A 22935-nucleotide genomic window follows, 5' to 3' on the forward strand; every position below is an offset into this window, starting at 1 on the left:
TTCAGCCCCTCGAGCCGAGGTCCATTCAGCCCCTTGAGCCTGTTACACAGGAACAGGAGGAGGCCCATTCAGCCCCTCGAGCCTGTTACACAGGGACAGGAGGAGGCCGTTCGTCCCTCGAGCCTGTTACACAGGAACAGGAGGAGGCCCATTCAGCCCCTCGAGCCTGTTACACAGGAACAGGAGGAGGCCCATTCAGCCCCTCGAGCCTGTTACACAGGAACAGGAGGAGGCCCATTCAGCCCCTCGAGCCTGTTCTGCCGTTCAGTGAGAATCGAGGCGGGTGGATGGAGTTACGACACAGATCAGCCGTGATCTCATTAAATGGCGGATCAGGCTCGAGGGGCTGAATGGCCTCCTCCTGCTCCTATCTTCCCCAGCACAGGATAGGGCTGTGCTGTGCTGCATTCCTTGGTTGAATATGTGATGAGGAGTGACCATTCGATAATTACCTGCTGTGGGCAGGAGTCGGTGTCTGGAGGAGAGCAGGAGACTGGCTCAGTCGCTACCTTGTGCCTGGTCTTGTGGAGATACGTGGGGAACATTAAATATTTAACAAGCAACACAAGACGGAGGTTAATAAAAGGATGCAAGGGAACAGTACCAGGGCTAGAAACCTGAAACCACAGCAATAAACACTGGAAACACACAGGTTGCAGGGGGGAAAGTCGGCAAGTGGGATTGGAGCAGGCAGCTCGCGTTGGAGATCTAGCCCTGCATGGTGATTGCCTCCAGCGCTGTGCTTTCAGCGGGGTGCGGGCTGGGGGGGGGGGGCAGCCCGGGGGGGGGAGGTGGCGGAGGAGCAGCCTGAGGTGGGGGGGGTGGGCAGAGGGGAGGGCAGCCTAGGGTGGGGGAGTGGGCGGGCGGAGGGGCAGCCTGGAAAGGGGGGGGGGGTGCGGAGGGGTAGACTCGGGGTGGGGGGGGCAGCTGGGGGAGGGGTGGGGGCGCAGGGGTAGACTTGGGGTGGGGGGGTGAAGCAGAGTCTGGGGAGGGAGGCAGGTGTTGGGAGGCCAGCCCTGAATGGCTGAGGCTGGGCTGTTCTCTCCGAATACTCCGTTGTCGCCTTCCCCCTGGATTGTCGGGAATGACAGTGCAACAAATCAGACCGTCGGACTGCCGGCCGGCGTGATGGGAACTGGAACCTTGGGGTTCGAGGTGGGTGGGGGAGAGGATCTGTTCAGGTTCACTGCCTGTTTTGACAGAGGCTGCTTTGTGCAGACGCCAAGGCCGGTGGTTTGGGCAAATTCCAGCTGCCAACACGGGTTGCATTTTCCCTGAGGTTGCACCCACTGTACGGAGCTGAGATTTACTGGCTGCTGACTGATCTGACGGTCTGAAGCTCTGTCAGCACCTGAAGGGAGCCGGGGGTGAGGAGGAAGTTGGTTGAAGTAGTTGTGTGAATGTGGAGGAGGCTGCTTGAGGGGTGTGATCGATCGCAGGCTAGTTGGCTCAGTCCTTGGTGGGCCACCAGCGTAGTGACTGCAGCCAGTGAGATCAGCAGCTCAAGGCTTGGAGTGAGGACCACCTGTCTCGCCAGCACTGCGCTTGTTCACCTTCAGTTACAACTTCCACTCCGCCCAGACCAGAAAATACTCTAACCTCGCATGACGCAAAATCCTGCTGGAGTAGTCCAGCCAACATGAGGGCTGCCCTGGAGTATATACAGTAATCGCTATATCTGGGTATATACGGTAATCTCTCCATCCCTGGGTATATATGGTCATTGTGGAGACATGGTTACAAGTTTGGGAACTAAATATTCTAGGGTACTTAACTTTTAGAAGAATTGGACAAAATGGAAAAGGAGAAGGGGTAGGCTGGACAAATGATGGGATAAAGACAGTGGAGAGAAAGGATCTTAGCTCAGAAAATCAAGTCGTAGAATCAGTTTGGGTGGAGCTAAGAAACAGCAAGGAGCAGAAAACATTGGTGGGAGTTGTTTATAGGCCCCCAAAGAGTAGTGGTAATGTAGGGCAGAGTGTAAATCAGGAAATTAGAGGCGCATGTAACAAGGGTAATGCGGTAATCGTGGGGAACTTTAATCTACATATAGACTTTGCAAACCAAATATGCAGTAATAATGTAGAGGGTGAATTTATGGAATGTATACAAGATGGTTTTCTAGATCAGTATGTTGAGGAGCCAGCTAGGGAACAGGCTGTTTTAGATCTAGTATTGTGCAATGAGAAAGGGTTAGTTAATAACCTTGTAGTATAGGGGCCTTTAGGGAAGAGTGACCATAATATGATAGATTTTTATATTGAGTTTGAAAGTAATTTAGTTAAATCCAAAACTAGGGTCCTAAATCTCACCAAAGCAAACTCCGTAGGTTTGCGAGTTGCCAAAGGTAGATTGGAAAACTACAATAAAAGGTCTGATGGTAGACAAGTAATGGCAAGCATTTAAATAATTAATACATAATTTACAACAAACATACATTCCTTTAAGGCACAAAAACCCCACAGGAAAAGTGGCCCAACCGTGGCTAACAAGAGAAGTTAAAGATAGTATTAAATCAAAGGAAGAGGCTTATAATGTTGTCAAAAAGAGCAGTAAGCCCGAGGATTGGGAGGGTTTTAGAATTCAGCAAAGGAGGACCAAGAAATTGATAAAGGAAGGGAAAATAGAATATGAGAGTAAACTAGTGGGAGACATAAAAACAGATTGTAAAAGCTGCTATAGGTATGTAAAAAGGAAAAGATTAGCGATGGTAAATGTGGGTCTCTTACAGGCTGAGACACGAGAAATTATAATGGTGAATAAGGAAATGGTAGAGACATTAAACAAATACTTGTGTGTCTGTCTTCACCGGAAGAAGACACAAAAAACCTCCCGGAAATAGTGGAGAACCAGGTGTCTAGAGAATGAGGAAATGAAAGAAATTTGTATTAGTAAAAAAAAAAAAAGTACTGGTGAAATTAATGGGACTGAAAGCCAATAAATCCTCTGGAGCTGATGGCCTACATACTCGGGTTTTGAAAAAGGTGGCTATAGAGATAGTGGATGTATTGGTTGTCATCTTCCAAAATTCCATAGATTCTCGATCGGTTCCCGCAGATTGGAAGGTAGCTAATATAACTCCACTATTTAAGAAAGGAGGGAGAGAGAAAACGGGGAACTACAGACCAGTTAGCTTGACCGCAGTCGTAGAGAAAATGCTAGAATCTGTTATTAAGGACGTGGTAACAGGGCACTTAGAAAAGAATAACAGGATTGGGCAGAGTCTACACGGATTTATGAAAGGGAAATCATGTTTGACAAATCTGTTTGAGGTTGTAATTAGCAGAATAGATAAGGGGGGAACCAGTGGATGTGGTGTATTTAGATTTTCAGAAGGCCTTCGAAAAGATGACACACGAGGTTATTAAACAAAATTAGGGCTCATGGGATTGGGGGTAATATACTAGCATGGATTGAGGATTGGTTAACGGACAGAAAACAGAGAGTAGCAATAAACGGGTCATTTTTGGGTTGGCAGGCTGTAACTAGTGGGGTACCGCAGGGATCAGTGCTGGGGCCCCAGCTATTCACACTCTATATCAATGATTTGGATGAGGGGACCAACTGTAATATATCCAAGTTTATTCCAAGATACAAAACTCGGTGGGGATGTAAGTTGTGAGGAGGCTTCGAGGGGATATAGACAGACTAAGTGAGTGGGCAAGAACAGGGCAAATGGAATATAATGTGAAGTTATTCACTTTGGTCGGAAACATAGAAAAGCAGAGTATTGTTTAAACGGTGAGAGATTGTGAAATGTCGGTGTTCAGAGGGACCTGGGTGACCTTGTACACCAATCACTGAAAGTTAACCTGCAGGTACAGCAAGTGATTCAGAAAGCAAATGGTATGTTGGCCTTTATTACAGGAGGATTTGAGTATAAGAGTAAAGACGTCTTACTGCGATTATATCGAGCCCTGGTGAGACCACACCTGGAGTATTGTGCACAGTTTGGGTCTCCTTACCTAAGGAAGGATATACTTGCCACAGAGGGAGTGCAGCGAAGGTTCACCAGACTGATTCCTGGGATGGGGGGATTGTCCTATGAGGAGAGATTGAGCAGACTGGGCCGATATTCTCTCGAGTTTAGAAGAATGAGAGGGTGATCTCATTGAAACACAACATTCTTACAGGGCTTGACAGGGTAGATGCAGCGAGGGTGTTTCCCCCGGGCTGGGGAGTCTAGAACCAGGGGTCACAGTCTCAGGATAAGGGGTTGGCCATTTAGGACCGAGATGAGGAGGAATTTCTTCACTCAGAGGGAGGTGAATCTTTGGGATTCTCTGCCCCAGAGGTGCTGTGGAGGCTCAGTCCATCAGTATCAGTATATTCAAGACAGAGATCAATAGATTTTTGAATATTAAGAGAATCGAGGGATATGGGGATCGGGTGGGAAAATGCTGAGATCAAAGATCAGCCGTGATCTCATTGGATGGTGGAGCAGGCTTGAGGGGCCGAATGGCCGACTCCTGATTCTTATGTTCTAACGTATTCTCTCTATCCCTGGTTATATACGGTAATCTCGGGCTCAATTTTCCCCAGTATTTGCGCCATTTTCTTTTGGAGCAGGCTGCTTTTTCTGGCCTATCTTAAAAAATTCCCAGTTTCCCCAATCAATTTGCCCCAGCGTAACTCAGTTAGTTGTGAATTTTTTAAGTCAGTTTTTTTTTTCAGCCAAAGGGGGCGTAACCAGCCACCTCCACAACGTGTGGCCATTGAGAGAAGTTTGGCCCCAGACGAGAGTTACGTCAGCGTATGTGGCCTGTCCTGAAAAACCTTCGCTAGAGTTAAGGAAATCAGCTCAGCAGGTGCCCAGACTGAAAGAATTGTAAAACACATAGCAGCAACTTACCTCCAACCCCGCTCAAAGGCTATCCAACTCCCATTCTCAGTCCCCAGCTCAGAGAGAGAGAGAGAGACCCGAACCAGCGACCGAGAAGATCGGACAGTTTTGGTTTCCATATTTACGAAAGGATACACTTGCTTTGGAGGCAGTTCAGAGAAGGTTCACTCGGTTGATTTCGGGGATGAGGGGGTTGACTTATGAGGAAAGGTTGAGTAGGTTGGGCCTCTACTCATTGGAATTCAGAAGACTGAGAGGTGATCTTATCGAAACGTATAAGATTATGAGGGGGCTCGACAAGGTGGATGCAGAGAGGATGTTCCCACTGATGGGGGAGACTAGAACTAGGGGGCATGGTCTTAGAATAAGGGGCCGCCCATTTAAAACTGAGATGAGGAGGAATTTCTTCTCAGAGGGTTGTAAATCTGTGGAATTCGCTGCCTCAGAGAGCTGTGGAGGCTGGGACATTGAATATATTTAAGACAGAAATAGTTTCTTAATCGATAAGGGGTTATGGGGAGTGGGCGGGAGTTGGAACTGAGACCATGATCGGATCAGCCATGATTGTATTGAATGGCGGAGCAGGCTCGAGGGGCCGAATGGCCCACTCCTGCTCCTATTTCTTATGTTCTTATGCCTTTGGGCGGGTTTGGAGGTAAGTTGGTGCTGTGTTTTTCAATTCTGTTAATGTGTTGGGAGCTGGCTGTATGCTTCACTTTGTAGCCTCAGTTTGCATTGTGTCCTCGGTTACCGTGGCAACCCAATCTTTTTGCCGCAGATCAAGGCTCCACCCACCTCGGGTTAGGCCGCGCCAAAATGAAGGGATCCAGCGAAGAAACTTGCAAACACTTTTTTTGGCGTACATGGGCCCCAAAAAATCGGACGTAACTCTTCAACTACGCCAAAAAAAATGCTTTGGGGAAAATTGAGCCCGTCTGGGTATTTCGTGTAATATCTTTGCAGAAAAGGATTAAATTTCTGGTTCCTTCTTTGCCGCAGGAAGTGATGTAAGGACACTGCCTGGGAAGAGCTGTGATGGCGTCCAGCTAGTGCCCTGAGGAGACCGTGCACTGACGGAGCCCGAGGATAAATCCCTCCCTGTATCATGGTATGTCACCCATGGCCTTCTCCCCCGGCTGGGGGGGTGGGTGGTGGGGGGGGGTCTGGCTAGAGATTTACCCCCGAAACCGGACATCTCGTGGAGACCTGGCAACATCCGGAATGAAAAAGATTGTTCATAGACCTTTTTCCCTTATCCCCAATCCCACCTAACTCTCTCTCTCCCCCCCCCACCCCCCCCCCACTGGTCACTAACCCCTCCCCCCCCCTCACGCACCCCCCCTCACGCACCCCCCCTCACGCACCCCCCCTCACGCACCCCCCCTCCACTCGCCCCCCCCTCCCCTCACACATCCCCCCCTCCCCTCACACATCCCCCCCTCCACTCGCCCCCCCCTCCACTCGCCCCCCCTCCACTCGCCCCCCCCCTCCACTCGCCCCCCCCTCCCCTCACGCATCCCCCCTCCACTCGCCCCCCCCTCCACTCGCCCCCCCCTCCCCTCGCCCCCCCTCCACTCGCCCCCTCCCCTCACGCACCCCCCCTTCACTCGCCCCCCCCTCCCCTCACCCCCCCTCCCCTCACCCGCCCCCCCTCCACTCGCCCCCCCTCCACTCGCCCCCCTCCACTCGCCCCCTCCACTCGCCCCCCCCTCCCCTCACGCATCCCCCCTCCACTCCCCCCCCCTCCACTCGCCCCCCCCCTCCACTCGCCCCCCCCTCCACTCGCCCCCCCCTCCCCTCGCCCCCCCTCCACTCGCCCCCTCCCCTCACGCACCCCCCTTCACTCGCCCCCCCTCCCCTCACCCACCCCCCCTCCACTCGCCCCCCCCTCCCCCACTCGCCCCCCCTCCCCTCACTCGCCCCCCCCTCCACTCGCCCCCCTCCACTCGCCCCCCCTCCACTCGCCCCCCCTCCACTCGCCCCCCCCTCCCCTCACGCACCCCCCCTCCACTCGCCCCCCCCCCCTCACGCCCCCCCCCTCCACTCGCCCCCCCCTCCCCTCACGCATCCCCCCTCCCCTCACGCACCCCCCCTCCACTCGCCCCCCCTCCCCTCACGCACCCCCCCTCCACTCGCCCCCCCCTCCCCTCACCCACCCCCTCTCCACTCGCCCCCCCCTCCCCGTCACGCACCCCCCCCTCCACTCGCACCCCCCCTCCACTCGCACCCCCCTCCACTCGCCCCCCCCTCCCCTCACGCACCCCCCCTCCACTCGCCCCCCCCTCCCCTCACGCACCCCCCCCTCCACTCGCCCCCCCCCTCCCCTCACGCCCCCCCCTCCCCTCGCGCCCCCAGAACCCACAGTAAACTGTTGACCTGCCCTGTACTGATGATTCTGTTACCCATTGGGTTGAGACGTCTGTTCCCTGATTTTATCCTGGTATTCGGACCCTTCCCCCGTGAACGTCGCCGCTTCCTTCTGCTTCCTGGGACCCGGTGCCGTGTTCGGGTTCCAGGGCAGAGATAGACTGGCATCACATCCGACACACCCGAGTCCCGCAGGCACTGGCACTCCGGGGGGGGTGTCGCGGGGTGCCCTGGATGGATGAGATGCCTGTCCGGAGACCGGAAATCGCCGCACCGACTGGAGGCTGACTCTGGGAGCTTTATTTACCCGCTGGAATCGTTCTTGCCTGCACTGCATTGAAGAACGCACCCGTGCTCTCCCGTTCTCTACCCTCGCCCCTCCGAGACCCGGACACGTGTCCTGCGGGTAATCCCGGCCCTGTGTTTGATTTCCAGTCTTTCTGTCTGTCTTCCAGTGATCCGCTGTACAGAAGATCCCATGGGCTGTCCTGTGGATGGAGGATTGACCTTCGACCCGTCCGCATGTATAGCTGGCAAATGAGCAGTGCGACTTCATGATCACATGACTCTCGACATGGATACCGTCCTGTCAGACTTTGTTCGCTCGACGGGGGCGGAGCCAGGACTGGCGCGGGATCTGCTGGAAGGTGAGAGGCCCAGGCCGGGGGGGTGGCTGTTGGGATTGTCCGCCCACAGAGGCTCGCAGGACAGCTCCTTCAGCCCATCGCTCTTTACTGGAGCGATCCCAAACTAATCCCACTGTCCCACTCTCTCCCCATAGTCCTGTATCAATCCCCAAACTAATCCCACTGCCCCGCTCTCTCCCCATAGTCCTGTATCAATCCCCAAACTAATCCCACTGCCCCGCTCTCTCCCTATAGCCCTGTATCAATCCCCAAACTAATCCCACTGCCCCGCTCTCTCCCTATAGTCCTGTATCAATCCCCAAACTAATCCCACTGCCCCGCTCTCTCCTCATAGTCCTGTATCAATCCCCAAACTAATCCCACTGCCCCGCTCTCTCCCCATAGCCCTGTATCAATCCCAAACTAATCCCACTGCCCCGCTCTCTCCCTATAGCCCTGTATCAATCCCAAACTAATCCCACTGCCCCGCTCTCTCCCCATAGTCCTGTATCAATCCCCAAACTAATCCCACTGCCCCGCTCTCTCCCATAGCCCTGTATCAATCCCCAAACTAATCCCACTGCCCCGCTCTCTCCCCATAGTCCTGTATCAATCCCCAAACTAATCCCACTGCCTCGCTCTCTCCCCATAGTCCTGTATCAATCCCCAAACTAATCCCACTGCCCCGCTCTCTCCCTATAGTCCTGTATCAATCCCCAAACTAATCCCACTGCCCCGCTCTCTCCCCATAGTCCTGTATCAATCCCCAAACTAATCCCACTGCCCCGCTCTCTCCCCATAGTCCTGTATCAATCCCCAAACTAATCCCACTGCCTCGCTCTCTCCCCATAGTCCTGTATCAATCCCCAAACTAATCCCACTGCCCCGTTCTCTCCCCATCGTCCTGTATCAATCCCAAACTAATCATACTGCCCCAGATCGCTCCCACTCTCCTCACCCCTCCCCCCGCCCCCCCCCCCCCCCCCAGCTGCAGATTGCACCCTTACCCCTTCCGCCCCTCCCCAAAGCCCCAGGTCCCTCCCCCTCCCCCTCCCCCGAGTGGTGTGCTGGGAGTGTTGAATGCATTGCTCGTCTTGTAGGTAAAAACTGGGACATCACTGCGGCGCTCAGTGACTTCGAACAGCTGCGGCAGGTGAATGCTGGGAATTTGCCCTACTCGTTCAACGAAGGACGTGGGGTCAAAGGGCAGGAAAAGGAACCATTGCGGCTGGTGCGACCCACATTGCAGCGACAGGAGGACCCTGTACAAGGTGAGCGCGCCCACTGGCGTGCGCCAAGATCACGAGGGGAGCGGGAGGGGAACGTGCCCCGATCCCGGGGCTGGGGGGGTGGGAGAGGGAGGGGAAAGGGCCCCGATCCCGGGGGGAGAAGGAGGGAGGGGAACGTGCCCCGATCCCGGGGCTGGGGGGATGGGAGAGGGAGGGGCAAGGGCCCCGATCCCAGGGGGAGAAGGAGGGAGGGGAACGTGCCCCGATCCCAGGGGGAGAAGGAGGGAGAGGGAGGGGCAAGGGCCCCGATCCCAGGGGGAGAAGGAGGGAGGGGAACGTGCCCAGGGGTGGGGGGATGGGAGAGGGAGGGGAAAGGGTCCCGATCCCAGGGGGAGAAGGAGGGAGGGGAAATGGCCCCGATCCCGGGGGGAGAAGGAGGGAGGGGAACGTGCCCCGATCCCGGGGGGAGGGGGACGGGAAGGGAACGTGCCCCGGTCCCAGGGGGAGGAGGACGGGAAGGGAACGTGCCCCGGTCCCAGGGGGAGAAGGAGGGAGAGGGAGGGGCAAGGGCCCCGATCCCAGGGGAGAAGGAGGGAGGGGAACGTGCCCAGGGGTGGGGGGATGGGAGAGGGAGGGGAAAGGGTCCCGATCCCAGGGGGAGAAGGAGGGAGGGGAAGGGCCCCGATCCCAGGGGGAGAAGGAGGGAGGGGAAATGGCCCCGATCCCAGGGGGAGAAGGAGGGAGGGGAAATGGCCCCGATCCCAGGGGGAGAAGGAGGGAGGGGAAATGGCCCCGATCCCAGGGGGAGAAGGAGGGAGGGGAAATGGCCCCGATCCCAGGGGGCGAAGGAGGGAGGGGAAATGGCCCCGATCCCAGGGGGAGAAGGAGGGAGGGGAAGGGGCCCCGATCCCAGGGGGCGAAGGAGGGAGGGGAAATGGCCCCGATCCCAGGGGGAGAAGGAGGGAGGGGAAATGGCCCCGATCCCAGGGGGAGAAGGAGGGAGGGGAAATGGCCCCGATCCCAGGGGGCGAAGGAGGGAGGGGAAATGGCCCCGATCCCAGGGGGCGAAGGAGGGAGGGGAAGGGGCCCCGATCCCAGCGGGAGAAGGAGGGAGGGGAAGGGGCCCCGATCCCAGGGGGAGAAGGAGGGAGGGGAAGGGGCCCCGATCCCAGGGGGAGAAGGAGGGAGGGGAAGGGGCCCCGATCCCAGGGGGCGAAGGAGGGAGGGGAAATGGCCCCGATCCCAGGGGGAGAAGGAGGGAGGGGAAATGGCCCCGATCCCAGGGGGAGAAGGAGGGAGGGGAAATGGCCCCGATCCCAGGGGGAGAAGGAGGGAGGGGAAGGGGCCCCGATCCCAGGGGGCGAAGGAGGGAGGGGAAATGGCCCCGATCCCAGGGGGAGAAGGAGGGAGGGGAAATGGCCCCGATCCCAGGGGGCGAAGGAGGGAGGGGAAATGGCCCCGATCCCAGGGGGAGAAGGAGGGAGGGGAAATGGCCCTGATCCCAGGGGGCGAAGGAGGGAGGGGAAATGGCCCCGATCCCAGGGGGAGAAGGAGGGAGGGGAAGGGGCCCCGATCCCAGGGGGCGAAGGAGGGAGGGGAAATGGCCCCGATCCCAGGGGGAGAAGGAGGGAGGGGAAATGGCCCCGATCCCAGGGGGCGAAGGAGGGAGGGGAAGGGGCCCCGATCCCAGGGGGAGAAGGAGGGAGGGGAAGGGGCCCCGATCCCAGGGGGCGAAGGAGGGAGGGGAAATGGCCCCGATCCCAGGGGGAGAAGGAGGGAGGGGAAGGGGCCCCGATCCCAGGGGGCGAAGGAGGGAGGGGAAATGGCCCCGATCCCAGGGGGAGAAGGAGGGAGGGGAAATGGCCCCGATCCCAGGGGGTGAAGGAGGGAGGGGAAATGGCCCCGATCCCAGGGGGAGAAGGAGGGAGGGGAAATGGCCCCGATCCCAGGGGGAGAAGGAGGGAGGGGAAATGGCCCCGATCCCAGGGGGAGAAGGAGGGAGGGGAAGGGGCCCCGATCCCAGGGGGCGAAGGAGGGAGGGGAAATGGCCCCGATCCCAGGGGGAGAAGGAGGGAGGGGAAATGGCCCCGATCCCAGGGGGCGAAGGAGGGAGGGGAAATGGCCCCGATCCCAGGGGGAGAAGGAGGGAGGGGAAATGGCCCTGATCCCAGGGGGCGAAGGAGGGAGGGGAAATGGCCCCGATCCCAGGGGGAGAAGGAGGGAGGGGAAGGGGCCCCGATCCCAGGGGGCGAAGGAGGGAGGGGAAATGGCCCCGATCCCAGGGGGAGAAGGAGGGAGGGGAAATGGCCCCGATCCCAGGGGGCGAAGGAGGGAGGGGAAGGGGCCCCGATCCCAGGGGGAGAAGGAGGGAGGGGAAATGGCCCCGATCCCAGGGGGCGAAGGAGGGAGGGGAAATGGCCCCGATCCCAGGGGGCGAAGGAGGGAGGGGAAGGGGCCCCGATCCCAGGGGGCGAAGGAGGGAGGGGAAATGGCCCCGATCCCAGGGGGCGAAGGAGGGAGGGGAAGGGGCCCCGATCCCAGGGGGCGAAGGAGGGAGGGGAAATGGCCCCGATCCCAGGGGGAGAAGGAGGGAGGGGAAATGGCCCCGATCCCAGGGGGCGAAGGAGGGAGGGGAAATGGCCCCGATCCCAGGGGGCGAAGGAGGGAGGGGAAGGGGCCGTACTCCAGAAGAGGAGGCGAAAACTGAATAATTTGAAGGCGATGATTTTCCTGGCCGTTTACCGCGATGTTTTGCTTTGAGCAGAGAAGCGCCTGACGCGGGGAATCTCTCACGCCAGCTCCACCATCGTGTCTCTCGCACGTTCCCACATGTCGAACAATGGCAGCAGTGAGCACTCGCTGGAGACTCCGATCTGCACCTTCCAGCTGCCTGACCTGACGGTGTACCGCGACGATTTCCGCAACTTCATCGAACGTGATCTGATCGAGCAGTCCATGCTCGTGGCACTGGAGCAGGCTGGTAAGGGTTGCGACCTTCGGCCAATCGGCAGCTGAGGTACGGCCCGGCACAACCGTTCAGTCGGTCCCCGTGTAGCTGGGCATCGTCAGCTGCCGTTACACACGTGTGTGTTGTACGGGTTGGTGTGACTTACACGTGTGTGTTGTATGGGTTGGTGTGACTTACACGTGTGTGTTGTACGGGTAGGTGTGACTTACACGTGTGTGTTGTATAGGTAGGTGTGAATTACACGTGTGTGTGTGTTGTACGGGTCAGTGTGAATTACACGTGTGTGTTGTACACGTCGGTGTGAATTACACGTGTGTGTTGTACACGTCGGTGTGTGTTGTACACGTCGGTGTGAATTACACGCGTGTTGCACGGGCCAGTGAATTACACACATGTTGCATGGGCCAGTGAATTGCACACCGGGTGTTGCACAGGTCCGGGAATTACACATGTGTTGCACAGGTCAGTGTGAATTACACGAGTGTTGCACGGGCCAGTGAATTACACACGCGTGTGTTGTATGGGCCAGTGAATTACACACGCGTGTGTTGTATGGGCCAGGGAATTGCGCATGTGTTGCACGGGTCGGTGTGAATTACACGCGTGTTGCACGGGCCAGTGAATTATACGCGTGTGTTGTATGGGCCAGGGAATTACACACGTGTTGCACGGGTCGGTATGAATTGCACACAGGGTGTTGCACGGGTCGGTGTGAATTACAAACCTTCTCTTGGGTAATTGATCCTTCGCGAAGCATTGTCGAGTAATCCACTTGAGAGAAATTGGACAACCTGAAATGCAGGAAGTGAAACACGAGCTGATTGTTTGTTACCTGAGCCCAGAGATTGAATGGCTGCCTGTGAATCCCCAACCTGGCAGTTGTGTGCGCAGTTTAAGGGCCAGGACCAACATCGATGGTGACGTCCTGTACCTGTTGCACAATGCAGTCAGTGTGGAGCAAGTCCCATACTGAGTAAAACTCTGTAACCGGAAAACAAACGACGCATTATAAATAGAAAATACCACCAGAAGCTTACAATAGCTGCTTATCGGGTGTGACAATATGGGTGAAAGGGAGGGTGAGTCACTGACAATGGACCACACTGAGTGAAGCTTGTATTGGAGGACAATCTTTTGCTGCCTTTAATTCCCAGTCCCTATGGGCTTCCAGGGGAGATTCCTTTACTCGAGGTCGAGAGCCAGTAACTGCTCCTCCCTCCTGTCCCCTGTGTGTGTCGCAGCATGCTGTCGGGGGATGGTTTGGAGGCCACCCACTGCGGGGAGTATTGCCGGATTTAACCCACTGATATTCTATTTCTTGATTTCCCTCAGGCCGCCTGAACTGGTGGGCACATGTTGATGCCAGCTGCCAACGCTTGTTACCCTTAGCAACCACTGGCGATGGGAACTGCCTGCTCCATGCTGCTTCTTTAGGTAAGTGGGGCATCCAAAGGGTCGAGAAACTGTTGTATTGTCCGTCAGACACGGCCTGTAACCCCAGCCCCCCTCCGTCAGACACGGCCTGTAACTCCAGCCCCTCCGTCAGACACGGCCTGTAACCCCAGCCCCCCTCCGTCAGACACAGCCTGTAACCCCAGCCCCTCCGTCAGACACGGCCTGTAACCCCAGCCCCTCCGTCAGACACGGCCTGTAACCCCAGCCCCCCTCCGTCAGACACAGCCTGTAACCCCAGCCCCCCTCCGTCAGACACAGCCTGTAACCCCAGCCCCTCCGTCAGACACGGCCTGTAACCCCAGCCCCCCTCCGTCAGACACAGCCTGTAACCCCAGCCCCCCTCCGTCAGACACAGCCTGTAACCCCAGCCCCTCCGTCAGACACGGCCTGTAACTCCAGCCCCTCCGTCAGACACGGCCTGTAACCCCAGCCCCCTTCCGTCAGACACAGCCTGTAACCCCAGCCCCTCCGTCAGACACGGCCTGTAACCCCAGCCCCTCCGTCAGACACAGCCTGTAACCCCAGCCCCCCTCCGTCAGACACGGCCTGTAACCCCAGCCCCCCTCCGTCAGACACAGCCTGTAACCCCAGCCCCCCTCCGTCAGACACAGCCTGTAACCCCAGCCCCCTCCGTCAGACACGGCCTGTAACCCCAGCCCCTCCGTCAGACACGGCCTGTAACCCCAGCCCCTCCGTCAGACACGGCCTGTAACCCCAGCCCCTCCGTCAGACACAGCCTGTAACCCCAGCCCCTCCGTCAGACACAGCCTGTAACCCCAGCCCCTCCGTCAGACACGGCCTGTAACCCCAGCCCCCCTCCGTCAGACACAGCCTGTAACCCCAGCCCCCCTCCGTCAGACACAGCCTGTAACCCCAGCCCCTCCGTCAGACACGGCCTGTAACCCCAGCCCCTCCGTCAGACACGGCCTGTAACCCCAGCCCCCCCCTCCGTCAGACACGGCCTGTAACCCAGCCCCCTCCGTCAGACCCGGCCTGTAACCCCAGCCCCCCCCCTCCGTCAGACACAGCCTGTAACCCCAGCCCCCCCCCTCCGTCAGACACGGCCTGTAACCCCAGCCCCTCCGTCAGACACGGCCTGTAACCCCAGCCCCTCCGTCAGACACAGCCTGTAACCCCAGCCCCTCCGTCAGACCCCAGCCCCCTACGTCAGACACAGCCTGTAACCCCAGCCCCCCCCCTCCGTCAGACACGGCCTGTAACCCAGCCCCTCCGTCAGACACGGCCTGTAACCCCAGCCCCTCCGTCAGACACAGCCTGTAACCCCAGCCCCTCCGTCAGACCCCAGCCCCCCTACGTCAGACACGGCCTGTAACCCCAGCCCCTCCGTCAGACACGGCCTGTAACCCCAGCCCCTCCGTCAGACACAGCCTGTAACCCCAGCCCCTCCGTCAGACACAGCCTGTAACCCCAGCCCCCCCGTCAGACACGGCCTGTAACCCCAGCCCCCCCGTCAGACACACCCTGTAACGCCCCCCCCCCCAGCCCCTCAATCAGAGCCTGGCCTGTAACTCTCTTTCCCCCCCCCCCCCAGCCCCTCCATCAGACCTTGGCCTGTAACTCTCTCTCCCCCCCCCCCCCAGCCCCTCAATCAGAGCCTGGCCTGTAACTCTCTCTTCCCCCCCCCCAGCCCCTCAATCAGAGCCTGGCCTGTAACTCTCTCTTCCCCCCCCCCCCCAGCCCCTCAATCAGAGCCTGGCCTGTAACTCTCTCTTCCCCCCCCCCCCCCAGCCCCTCCATCAGACCTTGGCCTGTAACTCTCGCCCCCAGTACCCCCCAGCCTGCGGTGAGCTGTGTATTGTGCCCTGTAATCACGCTGTGCTTTGTATGCAGGGATGTGGGGATTCCACGATCGGGATCTAATGTTGAGGAAGGCTCTGTATTCTATGATGGGGAAAGGGACGGAGAAGGAGGCGTTAAAGAGGAGGTGGAGGTGGCAACAAACACAGCAGAACAAGGAGGTAGGTGACAACCACAACATTCCACAGCCTTTTCTTCATCTGTTCCTCCTCCCTTGCCCTGTGACCGGGAAGGCTCCTGCTCCTGCTCACTGTCCGGGTATGAGCTGCAGCGTAACAAGGTGCTGATCTCTCTGACTCCCCCTCTCTCTCTCTCTCTCTCTCTCTCTCGCAGTCGGGCCTGGTTTACACGGAGGAGGAATGGCAGAAGGAATGGAACGAGTTGATAAAGCTGGCATCCAGTGAACCTCGCATTCATTACGGAACCAACGGAAGTGGTTGTGGAGGGTACGTGTGGGGTGTGGGCACGGGAGGGGTGGGTACGTGTGGGGTGTGGGCACGGGAGGGGTGGGTACGTGTGGGGTGTGGGTACGTGTGGGGTGTGGGCACGGGAGGGGTGGGTATGTGTGGGGTCAGGCACGGGAGGGGTGGGTATATGTGGGGTGTGGGCACGGGAGGGGTGGGTATGTGTGGGGTCAGGCACGGGAGGGGTGGGTACGTGTGGGGTGTGGGCACGGGAGGGGTGGGTACGTGTGGGGTCAGGCACTGGAGGGGTGGGTATGTGTGGGGTGTGGGTACGTGTGGGGTGTGGGCACGGGAGGGGTGGGTATGTGTGGGTGTGGGCACGGGAGGGGTGGGTACGTGTGGGTGTGGGCACGGGAGGGGTGGGTACGTGTGGGTGTGGGCACGGGAGGGGTGGGTACATGTGGGTGTGGGCACGGGAGGGGTGGGTACGTGTGGGTGTGGGCTTGGGAGGGGTGGGTACGTGTGGGGTGTAGGTACGTGTGGGCACGGGAGGGGTGGGTGGGTGTGGGGTGTGGGCACGGGAGGGGTGGGTACGTGTGGGGTCAGGCACGGGAGGGGTGGGTACGTGTGGGGTGTGGGCACAGGAGGGGTGGGTACGTGTGGGGTCAGGCACGGGAGGGGTGGGTACGTGTGGGGGGCGGGCACGGGAGGGGTGGGTACGTGTGGGGTGTGGGCACAGGAGGGGTGGGTACGTGTGGGGTCAGGCACGGGAGGGGTGGGTACGTGTGGGGGGCGGGCACGGGAGGGGTGGGTACGTGTGGGGGGCGGGCACGGGAGGGGTGGGTACGTGTGGGGTGTGGGCACGGGAGGGGTGGGTACGTGTGGGGTGTGGGCACGGGAGGGATGGGTACGTGTGGGGTCAGGCACGGGAGGGTGGGTACGTGTGGGGTGTGGGCACGGGAGAGGCAGGTACGTATGGGGGGCAGTGAGGGGGTGGGTGTGGGACTGAGACCCTCAGTCCTGACCATGCTGGGAGGGGAGGGGGTTGCCCTCAGTCCCGGGGTAATCGTGCTGTGGGGCAATCTCCGCTGTGTGCAGGTGTGTTCCAGATGTGGGGCGATGATTCTGACTCTCTCCTATTTTTATATTTCAGGAGGCTGGCGACTTCAACCTTCCCTGTGCTTAACAGGCAAGTCTGTGCCCCTCCCCCTCTGTCTGTGCCCCTCCCCCTCTGTCTGTGCCCCTCCCCCTCTGTCTGTGCCCCTCCCCCTCTGTCTGTGCCCCTCCCCCTCTGTCTGTGCCCCTCCCCCTCTGTCTGTGCCCCTCCCCCTCTGTCTGTGCCGCTCCCCCTCTGTCTGTGCCGCTCCCCCTCTGTCTGTGCCGCTCCCCCTCTGTCTGTGCCCCTCCCCCTCTGTCTGTGCCCCTCCCCCTCTGTCTGTGCCCCTCCCCCTCTGTCTGTGCCCCTCCCCCTCTGTCTGTGCCCCTCCCCCTCTGTCTGTGCCCACAAAGCTGTGCTGCTGGTCTAGGGGTGGGCAGGGTTTGTGCAGTTGGATTTAATTTGCTATATCCTGTGATATTCCCTCCCTCCCCCTATCTCGGATTGTCTGGGTGGGATCCAGATATCTGTGGTGCTGTTCTGGACCTGGGCCCATGGGGACCGCTCTCTAGAGATGGAGCTGGTCAGCGGGAGTGAGGGGACTGTGATCGGGATACTGCCTGCTCACTTACTCTACAACCATTACCCGGGGTTGAAGGATTGACCTGAATTCCCTGACCTTTAACCTGCGTGCCCTGTTTGGGAGCCCTTCTCTGCGAACAGGTTGTGTCGCTGCCTGTGTTAATGTGAGGCTGTCTGTTACAGTGTGGACAGCTCCGAGGAGCCCGTGTATGAGAGTCTGGAGGAGTTCCACGTCTTCGTCCTGGCCCATGTGCTGCGGAGGCCGATCGTGGTCGTGGCGGACACCATGCTCAGGGACTCGGGCGGAGAAGGTGGGTGTGAACTGTGGACCTACTCCCAGAGCACAGGGTTAGATAGAGTAAAGGTCCCTCTACACTGTCCCATCAAACACTCCCAGGGCAGGTACAGGGGGTTAGATACAGAGTAAAGCTCCCTCTACACTGTCCCATCAAACACATCCAGGGCAGGTACAGGGGGTTAGATACAGAGTAAAGCTCCCTCTACACTGTCCCATCAAACACTCCCAGGGCAGGTACAGGGGGTTAGATACAGAGTAAAGCTCCCTCTACACTGTCCCATCAAACACTCCCAGGGCAGGTACAGCACGGGTTAGATACAGAGTAAAGCTCCCTCTACACTGTCCCATCAAACACTCCCAGGGCAGGTACAGGGGGTTAGATACAGAGTAAAGCTCCCTCTATACTGTCCCATCAAACACTCCCAGGGCAGGTACAGGTGGTTAGATACAGAGTAAAGCTCCCTCTACACTGTCCCATCAAACACTCCCAGGGCAGGTACAGGGGGTTAGATACAGAGTAAAGCTCCCTCTACACTGTCCCATCAAACACTCCCAGGGCAGGTACAGGGGGTTAGATACAGAGTAAAGCTCTCTCTACACTGTCCCATCAAACACTCCCAGGGCAGGTACAGCACGGGGTTAGATACAGAGTAAAGCTCCCTCTACACTGTCCCATCAAACACTCCCAGGGCAGGTACAGGGGTTTAGATACAGAGTAAAGCTCCCTCTACACTGTTCCAGTCGGAGTGGGGGTGCAGGCACTATTCTCCTATCTGATTCTCCCTGTCTATCGCTGAGAGTCCGGCTGCACTGAGTGGGATTTGCTGTGCTTGGATTTTCAGCCTTCGCCCCCATCCCATTCGGAGGGATCTACCTGCCTCTGGAGGTTGCAGCCAATAAGTGCCACCGATCGCCGCTGGTCCTGGCCTATGACCAGGCTCACTTCTCTGCACTCGTCTCCATGGAGCAGAGGGAGCCCAGCAAAGAGCAAGGTACCAGCAGGGAAATACCTACAGCGTGCGGTTACTGTGGGGTTCAGAGTCCGAGATCCCAGGGCACGACTGGAAGGGCAGGGGGAGTTCTCCCCGGTGTCCTGAGGCCAATATTTATCCCTCAACCAACATCACTAAAACTGATGATCTGCTCATTATCACATTGCTGTGTGTGGGAGCTTGCTGTGCGCAAATTGGCTGCTGCGTTTCCCACATTACAACAGTGACTACACTTCAAAGGTGTTTAGCGCTTTGGGACATTCTGAAGTGCTACAAGGCGCTATAGAAATGCAGGTCTGGTCCTTCCCTCGGGAACTGAGGGAAATCCTTATCAGTCAGGAAATGGTGTTCGGGAAATTGATGGGATTGAAGGCCGATAAATCCCCGGGGCCTGATAGGCTGCATCCCACAGTACTGAAGGAAGTGGCCCGAGAAATAGTGGATGCATTGGTGATCATTTTCCAACATTCTCTAGACTCTGGATCAGTTCCTAAGGATTGGAGGGTAGCTAATGTAATCCCACTTTTTAAAAAAGGAGGGAGAGAGAAAATGGGTAATTATAGACCGGTTAGCCTGACATCAGTAGTGGGGAAAATGCTGGAATCAATTATTAAAGATGTAATAGCAGTGTATCTGAAAGCAGTGACAGGATCGGTCCAAGTCAGCATGGATTTATGAAAAGGAAATCATGCTTGACAAATCTCTAGTTTTTTTGAGGATGTAAGTGGACAAGGGAGAACCAGTGGATGTGGTGTATTTGGACTTTCAAAAGGCTTTTGACAAGGTCCCACACAAGAGATTGGTGAGCAAAATTAAAGCACGTGGTATTGGGGGTAATGTACTGACGTGGATAGAGAACTGGTTGGCAGACAGGAAGCAGAGAGTCGGGATAAACGGGTCCTTTTCAGAATGGCAGGCAGTAACTAGTGGGGTGCCGCATGGTTCAGTGCTGGGACCCCAGCTCTTTACAATATACATTAATGATTTAGATGAACGAATTGAAGGTAATATCTCCAAGTTTGCAGATGACACTAAGCTGGGTGGCAGTGTGAGCTGCGAGGAGGATGCTAAGAGGCTGCAGAGTGACTTGGACAGGTTAGGTGAGTGGGTAAATGCATGGCAGATGCAGTATAATGTGGATAAATGTGAGGTTATCCACTTTGGTGGCAAAAACAGGAAGGCAGAATATTATCTGAATGGCGGCAGATTAGGAAAAGGGGAGGTGCAACGAGACCTGGGTGTCATGGTTCATCAGTCATTGAAGGTTGGCATGCAGGTACAGCAGGCGGTTAAGAAAGCAAATGGCATGCTGGCCTTCATAGCGAGAGGATTTGAGTATCGGAGCAAGGAGGTCTTACTGCAGTTGTACAGGGCCTTGGTGAGACCACACCTTGAATGTTGTGTACAGTTTTGGTCTCCTAATCTGAGGAAGGATGTGCTTGCTATTGAGGGAGTGCAGCAAAGGTTCACCAGACTCATAGAAACATAGAAAATAGGTGCAGGAGTAGGCCATTCGGCCCTTCGAGCCTACACTGCCATTCAATGAGTTCATGGCTGAACATGTAACTTCAGTACCCCATTCCTGCTTTCTCGCCATACCTCTTGATCCCCCTAGTAGTAAGGACTACATCTAACTCCTTTTTGAATATATTTAGTGAATTGGCCCAACACCTTTCTCTGGTAGAGAATTCCACAGGTTCACCACTCTCTGGGTGAAGAAGTTTCTCCTCATCTCGGTCCTAAATGGCTTACCCCTTATCCTTAGACTGTGACCCCTGGTTCTGGACTTCCCCAACATTGGGAACATTCTTCCTGCATCTAACCTGTCTGAACCCATCAGAATTTAAAACGTTTCTATGAGATCCCCTCTCATTCTTCTGAACTCCAGTGACTACAAGCCCAGTTGATCCAGTCTTTCTTGATAGGTCAGTCCCGCCATCCCGGGAATCAGTCTGGTGAACTTTCGCTGCACTCCCTCAATAGCAAGAATGTCCTTCCTCAAGTTAGGAGACCAAAACTGTACACACTATTCCAGGTGAGGCCTCACCAAGGCCCTGTACAACTATAGTAACACTTCCCTGCCCCTGTACTCAAATTCCCGTGATGGCAGGACTGACCTATGAAGAAAGACTGGATCGACTAGGCTTATACTCACTGGAATTTAGAAGAATGAGAGGGGATCTCAGAGAAACATAAAATTCTGACGGGATGGGACAGGTTAGATGCAGGAAGAATGTTCCCGATGTTGGGGAAGTCCAGAACCAGGGGTCACAGTCTAAGGATAAGGGGTAAGCCATTTAGGACCGAGATGAGGAGAAACTTCTTCACTCAGAGAATTGTGAACCTGTGGAATTCTCTACCCCAGAGAGTTGTTGATGCCAGTTCGTTGGATATATTCAAAAGGGAGTTAGATGTGGCCCTTACGGCTAAAGGGATCAAGGGGTATGGAGAGAAAGCAGGAATGGGGTACTGAGGGAATGATCAGCCATGATCTTATTGAATGGTGGTGCAGGCTCGAAGGGCCGAATGGCCTATTCCTGCACCTATTCTCTATGTTTCTATGTTTCTGGGCCTGCGGTGCGAGTGTTGCGATGGTTTGACGGATGTGAATTGTACCCAGCCTCCCTCCAGTCACTTTGCAACATTCTCCCCTCTCCCTTCTCCAGCTGTGATCCCTCTGACTGACTCCGAACACAAGTTGCTTCCGGTACATTTTGCCGTGGACCCAGGAAAGGATTGGGAATGGGGGCGGGATGACAATGACAACGTGCGATTGGCCAGGTACGTGCGTGACGCTCCCGGTTAATCAGCTGCGCCGCCCCCCCTCCCCCCAGCTGAGCGATACTCTCCGAGAATCAGAGCGGAAGGAGGCCATTCGGCCCATCGTGTCCGCGCCGGCCGACAAAGAGCCACCCAGCCTAATCCCACTTTCCCGCTCTCGGTCCGTAGCCCTGTGGGTTACTGCACTTCAGGTGCACATCCCAATGTGGTGAGGGTTTCTGCCTCTACCCCCCTGTCACTGGACCAGTGAGCGAGGAGACCCCAATCTGGGCTCTGCCCCCTGCCATACCTTGAGCCCGGGGACGTAACCTTGGAATAAGCGGCTTGTGGGCGTGTTGGATTTCTGTTCTCTGAGATCCCTCTCCACATCTCGTCTCTCGCTCCGCCTGATTTCCCGCCTCTTTCTCTCCAGTGTGACCCTTTCGCTCGAAGCCAAGTTACACCTGCTGCATACCTACATGAGCGTGACCTGGATACAACTGACCTGCGAAACCCAGGTAAGGCCCCTCGCCTGAACACTGCACCCACCCCCTGCATACACACACCCATCCATATACACACACACCCATATACACAGACACACACGCCCCGACACTGCACACACACACATATACACACACCCATATACACACACACACACCGACACTGCACCCACCCCCTGCATATACACACACCCATATACACACACACACACCCATATACACACACACACACCCATATACACACACGCACACGCCCATAGACGCACACGCCCATAGACGCACACGCCCATAGACGCACACACACACACACACCCGACACTGCACCCACCCCCTGCATACACACACACACACCCATATACACACACACATATACACACACCCGACACTGCACCCACCCCCTGCATACACACACACACACCCATATACACACACACATATACACACACCCGACACTGCACCCACCCTCTGCATACACACACACACACACACACACACACACATACACACACCCATATACACACACACACACACCCGACACTGCACCCACCCCCTGCATACACACACACACACACACACACACCCATATACACACACACACCCGACACTGCACCCACCCCCTGCATACACACATATACACACACCCATATACACACACACACCCATACACACACACCCATATACACACACACACACATATACACACACACACCCCAACACTGCACCCACCCCTGCATACACACACACTCATATACACACACACACACACACACCCCGACACTGCACCCACCCCCTGCATATACATACACACACACACACACACACACACACACACACACATATACACACACCCATATACACAGACACACACGCCCCGACACTGCACACACACATATACACACACACACATATACACACACCCATATACACACACACACAGGCCGGACACTGCACCCCCAGGTTTGTACTATGACCCACGCTCCGCACTGTGATCTGT

The 22935-nt window shown here is 56.9% G+C and overlaps 1 protein-coding gene across 1 annotated transcript in view; it reads left to right on the forward strand.

The window, feature by feature from the left end:
- otud7b (OTU deubiquitinase 7B) overlaps positions 1-22935 on the forward strand; it is a 52056-nt gene that overhangs the window by 20967 nt on the left and 8154 nt on the right. The window contains exons 3-14 of the mRNA XM_070868517.1: positions 5843-5951; positions 7666-7857; positions 8937-9107; positions 11830-12045; positions 13366-13467; positions 15340-15467; positions 15640-15752; positions 16864-16899; positions 17572-17699; positions 18529-18678; positions 21345-21459; positions 21872-21956. Coding sequence (XP_070724618.1) covers positions 7773-7857; positions 8937-9107; positions 11830-12045; positions 13366-13467; positions 15340-15467; positions 15640-15752; positions 16864-16899; positions 17572-17699; positions 18529-18678; positions 21345-21459; positions 21872-21956 — 1329 coding nt within the window. The 5' untranslated portion in view covers positions 5843-5951; positions 7666-7772. The remainder of the gene's footprint in view (positions 1-5842; positions 5952-7665; positions 7858-8936; positions 9108-11829; positions 12046-13365; positions 13468-15339; positions 15468-15639; positions 15753-16863; positions 16900-17571; positions 17700-18528; positions 18679-21344; positions 21460-21871; positions 21957-22935) is intronic.

The sequence above is a fragment of the Pristiophorus japonicus genome, chromosome 30 (assembly GCF_044704955.1).
Source record: "Pristiophorus japonicus isolate sPriJap1 chromosome 30, sPriJap1.hap1, whole genome shotgun sequence".
NCBI lineage: Eukaryota > Metazoa > Chordata > Chondrichthyes > Pristiophoridae > Pristiophorus > Pristiophorus japonicus.